The sequence below is a fragment of the Gigantopelta aegis genome, chromosome 8, assembly GCF_016097555.1.
Source record: "Gigantopelta aegis isolate Gae_Host chromosome 8, Gae_host_genome, whole genome shotgun sequence".
NCBI lineage: Eukaryota > Metazoa > Mollusca > Gastropoda > Neomphalida > Peltospiridae > Gigantopelta > Gigantopelta aegis.
Genome location: NC_054706.1, coordinates 16,365,728 through 16,376,681, shown reverse-complemented (window position 1 = coordinate 16,376,681; position 10,954 = coordinate 16,365,728). Strand labels below are relative to the sequence as shown.

Genomic DNA, 10,954 nt, shown 5'->3' with positions numbered 1-10,954 from the left:
TCATCAGAAACTCGTTTTCAAAATCACTAATTTAAATGAAATCTCATCTTGTTTTGTCTATAAATATTGTGATAATTGCTTAATGTTGTGATTTACACGAAAATGAGTATTCTAAAAACAAAGAATGTTACTAGTCAGTAGCACATGAGTATTTTGTTAATACACACAATACTGAGACAGACTGGCTGAAAAGCACTACACAGAACCACGTCGTTAAGAAACCTTCTTCCCCTTGTAGCATTATTATTAGGATATAGCAGTAATGACCGCACACATCGGATAAATCACAGGTCTGGCACATGTTGTGATCACTTCTTATAACAACATGTATGTTAATCACTTTTTGTCTCATTCTTAGCTATATAAGTATACAGGACAGAAATATCCCATGAAAGACAGCCAAGAAAGAAATTCCATCTTTGACAAGCTATCATACGATTGTGAATAAGGGGAGTATGAAATTGTTGGTATAATATGGCGTCATATTTATGCAAGTTGGTGATGTGAGATCATCAGACAACAGTTTTATATTGATATTTAAAAAAAATTAAAACCTTCATTATAAAAGCTAATGTTAATCTGTGGTGTTAAATTAAACTTAACACATGAAACAAATGTGGAAAATATGATAGTGTAGTGTATTTATAATAAAATGGTAAAATAAAAAAGTTACTTTGTCATCCATCTTTGTCTATTAGTGTAAAATAATAGTTAATTTACCTAATTGATGAGAGAAAAAGACTCCATCATATGGGAAAGAAAAAGTACATCCTTAGCAAAGGTACTTTCCACCGACATGACCCTATATTATGGAGTCATATAGTTATCACATTATTCATTAATAACTATAAATCCATCCAAATTTGAACAAGTGGAAGTTTGAGATATTTTAAGATTCCTCCAACTATGATCTTTAATAAAAAGTTAAAAGTTCCAGCTACCACGAGTTACTAATACCACTAATCAACAATCAAATAATAATGTCGTCATCTTGCATTTCACCACATTCTTACAGCTATGCCCTGTGTTACAATTTGTCCACATTCCACATCGGGACAGCAGCCTATGAGGTATGACGAGTCACAGAATATCCTCCTCAGTAGGCTCAAATATTTCCCATTCCAACCAGAAATAATAAATGAGAGGCACGTTTACAAGGTACAATCATCACCAATGTTTATTTCAGATTCACTTAAGTCTTAAAACATTCCTGTTAGACACCTGATGTGGCTAAACATCAGTGGTTGTCATAACATGTTAAATATACAGGCTTTTTAGGAAAGGTATACTAAAGAATCAATACCTTTTTATTGCCCCAGTGGCTACCTGAAACTGGGGGGGGGGGGGGGGGGGGGCGAAATTATCATGCATTGGTGTAATGTACAAATTGTTGTATGATTTGCCATACACACACGCATAATGACCTCACAGAGATCAAAAAGAGTTTGCATTTATGCATCTTTGTTTTCAATGTTAAATTTTTTAATATAATGTTCTTTTCACACAATTCATTATAGATTTTTTTTAACAAAGTAAATAGAACATCGGTTTTTGAAAATCGTAAAATGTGAATAAAATACTAAGTTATAACAATATTCAGAACAGTGTGTAAAGTGGTTGACATTGTTTCTGTATACATGTACATGTATAGATATCCAAAATAAAAGGCTTTTAGATAAAAACAAAACAAAAACAGATGCGAGGTAATAAACAGAATAACAAACTCGGTACCAGTCATTATCAAATTTTCATGTCACTCGTTAAAAGCTTGTGAAATATATAAATTATTTCATTCAGGACATAAATTTCTTTAACTGGTAACTGGTTTATTATCCTCTGTTTGTAAATGCGGCTCTTAATGTTTAACGACAGCCCAGCATGAAACATATATTTGCTATTGGGCGTCACACAAAGTGCTATTCCAAAAAATACTCTACATCATTGTGGTACATTCCACCCCAACAATGGGAAAGCACACAATTAAAAATGATTGGTTTTAGATTTGTTACCAAACGGCATGGGAAACAACATCAGGCAAGAATGTATGTCTTAACTAGAGTGAAATATAAGATTAGTCTTCATTATTTGACTGGACAGATTCCCCTCTTTGCAGCGAAATGGCCATTTAGCTTTTGCCATTCGATTGTGCTTGGTAGAAGTTGGCCAAGATGGCCCAAGCTTTTGGTGACATGAACCCTGGCGGCGGGGTCTGTCCTTCCCGTGCCAGCTTCCGCATTCGTGTGCCCGATATGAAATCAAATTCCTCCCGACGCTCTGCATCATAGAAATCCATGCATTTCAGTTTGGTGTTGTATGCCGCCACTCTGAACGGGACTATCTCGAGCTGCTGTAGACCGGGAGCCATTGTTAGAACCTACAGGAAACAAAATAATAATTATAGAAATTAACTCGAAGAGAGGGAAGAATTATTTCTTTAATGACACATCAGCACATTGTAAACTTTGGTGACTTGATGGCTAAAGCTGTATCCTAACCAGATTTATTACCCATATTGTTGAAAATATCTTGGTATATATATAAGTGATAGTTCCCACTAAAAAGCCAAGTGGGACGTAACATGATGACATTATCAATTGGCCACTACAACCTTACAGGTACGTCAACCAAATGAGTTGAGTGATATAAATTAAGATCGATTATGGGTAATAAATATGATATTGAACTTGCTACCATTTGGTATCATGTTTATGTACCTCATGAAATCATTTTCATTGTTATTCTCTAAAGCTCGTGACAACTGAAAATTATTTCACTCAGGACATGAACATGATATGAAATGGAAGCTCGTTTAAATATCCTATAAGAGTGCTACACAACGATGCTTTTTTATCCTAACCAGATGCGACCAGCTGATGTGACTCTTGATCTGGTTACCTCAATATACATGATACCAGTATTTCAAAACCTAATTCTGTTTAAAACTGTTCAGCAAGCCTCTGAGAATTGAACATCTGCGTGACCCATTTATCGGTTACGCAGAAATAAATCCAGGTAACCCATTTTCTTTTTGCGTATCCCGTTATATTAAAGTAAATGGTGACCCAAATTCCGCCTGAACAAAAAAATAGGTAATGCCAAAGTAGATTTGCGAGAGCACCGCGCGAACGAAACAATCGTTCTCGCAATTTACAGAGGCCTGTGTTCAGCAGACAAACACCTACCTTTGCTCCGTGTGATGGATCAAACAAATCTTTGCCTGTGTCTGGGTGTGGCATGCCCGCTGGGTCGCGGCCCACGATGTAGAAACTGGTCCCGGTACACATTCGTGCCTTTGCATGCCACTGTACCTGAATAACGAAATAAAATGTGTAGTCCTGTCCTTCATTCTTAAATTACTATGTTTATGTCACATTAACAACCATGGCAATTAAGAAAATATCCACGTCAAAAAATCTGCAATGAAAGAATAGTCTCCATGGTATTTTCCAATCATGGTGCTCTGGTTGGGATGGGAATGGAACTGTTCCGCAATGAGATTTGATCCTATGATCCACGTACCACAGGCAAGCGCTCCACTAACTAAGATACATCCCACCCATTATTTTATGTTATGCATAATTAATTAATCAGACACATATGACATAGGGGAAACATTCCGTATTTGAAAAGTAAGGGATTACCGTATACGTAAGCAACAAAATGAAAATTATTTTTCTCTTGTTTAAAAAAATATTTACCATGAACATGGAGTTGTGTTAGTCTATGGACTGGTGTAGGTGTTTTACCTCTGTTGGTCCGGCGTACATCATTGGTGATGGAAATATTGCGAGAACTGTGGATTCTGCGTCCAGTATACCTTCCTCAAGAATAGCTTGATGCTGTTTGATCCTCACCGGTAGGGGAACATCGTCGTCTTTCGTCCAGCCACCTGACAGTTAGAAACATGTTACAGTGTACATCTAGATATACAGTGATAAGGGTTCTCGTTCATCCATGGACTCATGACCTTATATTTTGAGTCCATTAGGAATGTAGGAGAGTCCACATTTGAAGATGAATTGATTTATCCAATAAAATATCAACACAACTGACAACACAAAAAACATTGACATTTAAATGGTTTTATGTCGTAATAAAAAGTACATGAACATGAATACATTTTTTAATTATTAAAATGTATGATAAAATATAAAACAAATACCAGGTAACTCATATATATTCAACTAATAATGCGAAGAAAAAAAATATTATGAAAGAATTTTCGGTTTGGCGAAACAATTTGCGAAAAAAAAATCTTTTTCTAATACTATCGCGATTTTTAGAACCAGTTTTGTTTAGTTGATCCGCCTCACGGTGTGAATAAGCGCTGTTTGCATGTCCACGTGGCCAGTCTACTATTCAGTAGTGTACTGCTAGCTGCTTGTCGTAAAGCTAGAAAACGCGATTAAATAAAATGAAATACTGTTTAAGATATGTTACATTTTTTATATTAAATGTTCGATTACTAGCGACAACAAGTTTTACTTTTTATTAGTCATGTTTTGTCGTACCGGTTAATGTTGTAAATCTGGGTCACGTGGTTGAGTTCATTTCCACAAAGTGGGTACATTGACGAGGGCGGCTTTCTGGAGTGACCAGCTGATTGTACCAATTAACACTCATTTCCAAGAATTTTTATGAATGTTGCCGATTTATTTTACAGTTAATTTAGATGTTTAAAAAAAAAATCATATTGAAGTTAAATAAAAATAAAAATATACTGCGTCCACAGGGACACACGTGTATGCAATATGGTGCGTCCCATCCTTGATCGCTGTGTCAGGAACCCGCGAGAACCCCGAGTGATGTTATTGAACGTAATCTGAAATTCAGATATATTACAGCAAACCCACAGTAAACAACCCCAAAACCCTATTACAAATGGACATTGTCAAAAGTCATCTTGTTAGCAGAAATAAAATTTAATAAATATGTGCATTTAAAAAATAAATAAATTAAACATTGAAAAATTAATCCATTTATTTTTCATTTTGCCGATACTGCATATGCTCTCAAGAAGATTAATGGATGTGTTAGTGTGAGTATAAAAGACATTTATATCATCAGAAAAAAAGGAAAAGAAAAGAAGGGAATTTTTGGGCACCTAAAATTGAAACGCATAACAAGACACTGAGATATAAACTGACATTGTGGAAAGCCATCAAGCTGGTGGTAATATAATCGAAGCATTAGGTACGCCAAAAAAAATTAAAATGAAAAATCAATGCATATACATGATTTTTCCAGTTAACTGAAATGACTAAAACTTGAATTGTTTTCTCTTTTTATTACTAATGACCTAACACCAAAAACAAGATATCTTGGTTCGACAAAAGCAAAAGAAAAGACGTGCAGACCATAAGAGCAAATGAGAAAGAAAGTAGTAACTATCCTGTGACAGGATGCCCTTGGGTTATTGGAAGATTTTAGCCATTTGATTTGGATGTTTGGACCAGTCGACGTAAAAGGGGAGAAATGCCACAGAGTCAGAGGTTAGGTTAATGAATAATAATAATAAAAAAAGAAGAATGAATTTATACTATCCCAGACGAAAATTGTAATTTACATCCTAGAAAATTTAAAGCTATGGCTATAAAGTGTTTTAAATACCAAAGAGCTTTACTATGTTTAAAGTTTGTTTCTTTAATGACACCACTGGTGAACATCAATTAATCATCGGCTATAGGATGTCAAACATTTGGTAATTCTGACTCGTAGTCATCAGAGGAAATTCACTACATTTTTCCTAATGCAGCAAGTGATCTTTTATATGCACATACCACAGCCTTTGTCCAGTCATGGTGCACTGGCTGGAACGAGAAAAACCCAATCAGCTGAATGGATCCACCGAGGTGGTTCGATCCTGTGATGCAAGCATCTCAAGCGAGCACTCAACCGACTGTTAGCAACAAGGACAGATGGGGTTGTAGTTAAGCCATCGGACATAAAGCTGGTAGGTTCTGGGTTCGCAGCCCAGGACCAGCTCCCATCCAGAGTGAGTTTTAACAATACACCCTCTCTGACTAACCACTAACAACTAACTCACTGTCCTGGACAGACAGCCCAGATAGCTGAGGTGTGCGCCCAGGAGAGAGTGCTTGAACCTTAATTGGATATAAGCACGAAAATTAGTTGAAATGAAATGAAACAAGGACATTCACAGTACCTAAAGGGTGTAAAAGTAGAACTGGTTTCTGATAGCCTTGTTCTAGCAGTCTTCGCTTGGTGTCGGCCATGAGCAATGCATGGCCGTTATGTATAGGGTTCCTCAGTTGAAATGCAAACACAGCATCCGCCTGGAATAATCAACAAAGTCTGTTGAAGAACACACATACATGCAAAACATCTCTCAGTTGAATGAAAAACCATTTTAAAATATAAAATCCTCAGGATTCTTAACAATAGTTATGATTACATATAATTCAAGAGCTGAACGTAAAAAGTAAAGTAAAGTATGTGATGTATAATATCGGATATATTTAAATGTTTTTGTAAATAACATAGCATAAAAAAGTGATTAATATCTTTAAGCTTTCTTGCTAAATATCATTCGTCTGAATAAACTATTTTTAAGCTAACCGAGCATTCTGAGAGTACTGCTGAAGCACTACATGCTATGAAAGTCCAACGATCTTTAACTAAATTGCCATGAAAGTCCAACGATCTTTAACAGTACCATATTTTCCGGCATATAAGCCGCTATTTTTTTACTGTGAATTGCAAGGTGCGGTTTATAAAACGGTGCGCTTTATATATGAATTTTATGGTAACCGCCATGCGTATAAACCGCACCTTTTTTTTTTTCATTCTCATAATAATAATATAGCATACCAAATGACTGGGACTGAAGTATTACGATGGAATGGCTCTTTATTAATAGTCTAGTCAGGCTAGTATTGTTATACTTACGGTGTCAAAAACAGACTCGATCACAAAGTTTTTTAGTTTGATTTTTGTAACATTTATTGTTAGTAGTGCATCAGATGTGTTTGTCTGGTGTTTTAAAATGAAGTCACTCGCCTCATAGTAATGTTGTTATAGTTTATAGCAAACACACCCAACTTGCATATTCAGTACTCCAGATAAAAAGCCAGTGGTAGTCTAAACAATGTCACGTGACACAATTACAATGCCATGGCCATTTACGGCCAATTGCAAAAGCCGGACCTTAACAATGACATCAAAACAGCTTCTTGATATCTTTAATGCCTCTAATTAGAGTAGGCCTACCTGTAATGTTTGTATTACATGTCGACATTCCCAATCTAATTAGCCCGCTAATTTATACAGAGCATAACTTTTTGGTATTTCATTATATTACATGTAATTATATATATATATTATAAATATACAATTCAGGGCAAATATTATTTTAAAAAGGCCATCGTTTAAAAGTTATAAAACAATGTTGAAACTGTAAACGATCGTGCTTAGCTTCGGTTCACTGCCAGTGGTCTATATATCTAGCTTGACCCGACCTCGTTTGAATGTGTAATTTTTGCACACGGCATGCTAATTAGGTTACAGAGAAACATGTGTAATCGAGTGAGTACAAGTAATTTTTACTTGGGAACATTTTGGGGTTCATGTTTTGTAATCATACTGGAACAAATAAAATGTTATCAAGTATTTTTTTTCTTCTTTGCAACTAATGCAAGATTACGAACAATGCATTACCAAGTTCTTGTTAATATTTTCATAAAAATAGCGGGCTTTGTCAACAGTGTGTTTTGTTTATGAAACTTATTAGGTGAAATGAAACTGAAAGCCACGTACACAATCGACAATTATTTATTCTGTAATTAAGTTTGTGGCTTTATTTCAACCGCGGTTTATTTAAAAGTGCGATTTATATATGGACGAAGGTCGGAACTTTGTCTAAAAAAAAGGGGTGCGGTTTATACACCAGTGCGTGTAATAGGCCAGAAAATACGGTACTTGATAAAGCTATATACAAATTTACAGCTTAATATCTTGAGGCATTGTGTAAAAAACATCTGAAAAAATCTAAGTGGAACAGACAGACAGACAGGACAGCGATGAAGCCCATCTTACCTTGATTTTCCTGAATTCTGCGCGTAGCTCTTTAGGCGTCAGTCGGTAGTGGTCGAGACCGTCATTCCAGTATATACGTTCTATAACCTCCAGATCTCCCCCCACCAGCCAGTCTCCACCTTCATGGATCATCTATATTGCAAGCAAAAAACAGATAGAGTTGAAGTTACAAAATGTATATAAATTTATCTGTTAGTTACATTTAAAATTCCTAAACAGCAGTGTATTTTTAATAATTTATGATATAGTTAAAGCCACCAGAACACATTGATTTATTAAGGCCTAAAAAAATATATATGTGTTTCAGGTTTCATCAGTGAACAAAAAAAATGGGGTAGGTGGGACCTTCTTTTTGTTTAAATTGAATCAAACCGAGAAACCGTAATGAGTCGAAATGTTCCGAATCTAGTTTGCTGATTGCAAAAAAAATTCAGGGACCATGATTTTATTAAAATTTTTGCTTCAAATATTTTATTGTCGCTACATTGAATTAGGGTAGGTCGAAAAACACAGTCACATAGATCATCTATATTACAGGCAAAAAACAGATGGGGTTCAAGTTACAAAAATATATGTAAATTTATCCATTAGTCACATGTAAAATTCCGAAACAGTAGGGTATTTTTTAATAATTTATGATAAAGCTAAAGTGTATTTTTAATAATTTACGATATAGTTAAAGCCATCAGAACACATTGATTTATTAAGGCCTAAAAAAATATATGTGTGTTTCAGGTTTCATCAGTGAACAAAAAAAATGGGGTAGGTGGGACCTTTTTTTTGTTGTTTAAATTGAATCAAACCGAGAAACCGTAATGAGTTAATATGTTCCGAATCTAGTTTGATGATTGCAAAAAACATTCAGGGATCATAATTTTTATTTGTTATTGTCGCTACATAAAATTAGGGAAGGTCGGGAAACACACAGTCACATATTTTTTTAAGGCCTAGTCATCAGTCACTGATGTCAAGCATAGACGAAACCCGCTACATTTTTCCATTAGCAGCAAGGGATCTTTTATATGCACTTTTTCAGACAGGACAGGACATACCACAGCCTTTAGTATACTATGACCCAAACAGCCCAGGCAAGTGCTCTATGGACTGAGCTACTCTGGCTAAACAATGTTTTTAAAAGTTTGTTTTGTTTAACGACACCACTAGTGCACATTGATTTATTAATCATCGGCTTTAATATTAAATGTCAAACATTTCGCAATTCTAACTCATAGTCATCAGAGGAAACTTGCTACATTTTTCCTAATGCAGCAAAGGATCTTTTATATGCACTTTCCCACAGACAGGAAAGCACATACCACAGCCTTTGACCAGTTGTGATGCACTGGCTGGAACAAGAAAAAACCCAATCAGCTGAATGGATTCACTGAGATGGTTCGATCCTGTGATGCAAACACCTGAAGCGAGCACTCAACCGACTGACTAAATCCTGCCCCTTAAAAGTGTCAAACTAAACTCTGTGAGCCTGACCTTGACGTAGGGATGTTTCTTGTTGTTCGTTCCGAACTGGCGACAGCAGCGCTCCTCCTTGTGGTGTGGGTAGAACTCCGGGTTGCGCAGGATGGCCACGGTCTTCTTGTCATACCGCAGCGAGAACGCGGCACACCCATCCAGCTTCTCCTTGTCACTCGTGTGAACCGGCAGCACGATCGGCACTGACTGGTTCGTCACACCACCTGCAACGACAGAAAGGATTTTTAGGTGTTATTATTGCTAACGTTCCAAATAAATAGTACTTATTATTTGTAACGTTTTGAATAAATAGTACAACCCCTGCAATTGCCAGTGGCAATCGGCAATGTCATGGAGTTTTTAATTTTCTATGGCACCTTTTTTTTTTTACTGTGGACTATATTTGATTTATTTCCACGGCATGTTTTTTTGTCGTAGTCACTACTAGACATTTTCTTAATTGCAGGGATTGCAGTACAATAAATACAGCAAATGAAAGGAATGTTTGTTTAAAGAAAGGGACAATTAAGATATTTGACCTAGTATGCATAGTCAATGATATATAATGCACATTATTGCTCAACATCAACAAGTATAATCGTATGGTTAATTAATAAAATGCTTAAATGTGATGGCTATTATTATGTCGAATCACTTCTGCACATCCATTCCATATTCCAATAATAAATACATGAGCAATTTGAAATTTAAACTTGTTTCAAAACTGGATTCTTTTCACTGTTGCTTAGGGATTAAACAAAGTAATTCTCCAGCTTAGTTTATAATACTTAAAGTTAAAGTTTGATTTGTTTAATAACACCACTAGAGCACATTGGTAATTCTGACTTATAATCTGAGAGAAAAAAACCTGCTACATTTTTCCATTAGTAGCAAGGGATCTTTTATATGCATCATCCCATAGACAGGATACACATATCACGGCCTTTGATATACCAGTCATGGTGCACTGACTGGAATGAGAAATAGCCCAATGAGTAATACTTAAATCACACCCACACTTATTAAATTTTAATAGCTATGTTAATAAGGCATTTGTTCTATCTATTATCAAAATGCATCAATATGATGAATATGACAACTTGAACCATAGATTACCATATTTGTTTGTAACCACTATTGGCTGTGGTCATAGAAAAAGCCAAAAACACATTATTAAACAAAAACAACTGCTAGATAAAGGGAGGTAAGTCACCAACCGTCAAAGAGACATCCAAAGTGCTGACACTGCAGAAACTCCTTCTCTCTCATGAAGCCACTGAGTGGAGTAGCCCACCCTTCAGCCAGTACCTGAGTCCATTGTAGGTCTATCTGCAAAACAGAGAAGAGAAAAACAAATATATGACTGCTGTCAGCCAATCAGAGGAACTAGAGACTGAATATTCTGTTATCATGTTATCATTTAGGTGTA

The 10,954-nt window shown here is 35.7% G+C and overlaps 1 protein-coding gene across 4 annotated transcripts in view; it reads right to left on the bottom strand.

The window, feature by feature from the left end:
- Nucleotides 1–858: 858 nt before the first annotated feature.
- The window catches only part of LOC121380177 (bifunctional 3'-phosphoadenosine 5'-phosphosulfate synthase-like), a 56,110-nt gene continuing 46,014 nt past the window's right edge, over nt 859–10,954 (bottom strand). For all 4 annotated transcript variants that reach the window (XM_041508982.1, XM_041508980.1, XM_041508981.1 and 1 more), the window contains exons 6-12: nt 10,743–10,854; nt 9,544–9,749; nt 8,056–8,187; nt 6,167–6,296; nt 3,747–3,889; nt 3,183–3,308; nt 859–2,374 (exon numbers count right to left, since the gene is read on the bottom strand). In XM_041508982.1, coding sequence (XP_041364916.1) covers nt 2,126–2,374; nt 3,183–3,308; nt 3,747–3,889; nt 6,167–6,296; nt 8,056–8,187; nt 9,544–9,749; nt 10,743–10,854 — 1,098 coding nt within the window. In that variant the 3' untranslated portion in view covers nt 859–2,125. The remainder of the gene's footprint in view (nt 2,375–3,182; nt 3,309–3,746; nt 3,890–6,166; nt 6,297–8,055; nt 8,188–9,543; nt 9,750–10,742; nt 10,855–10,954) is intronic.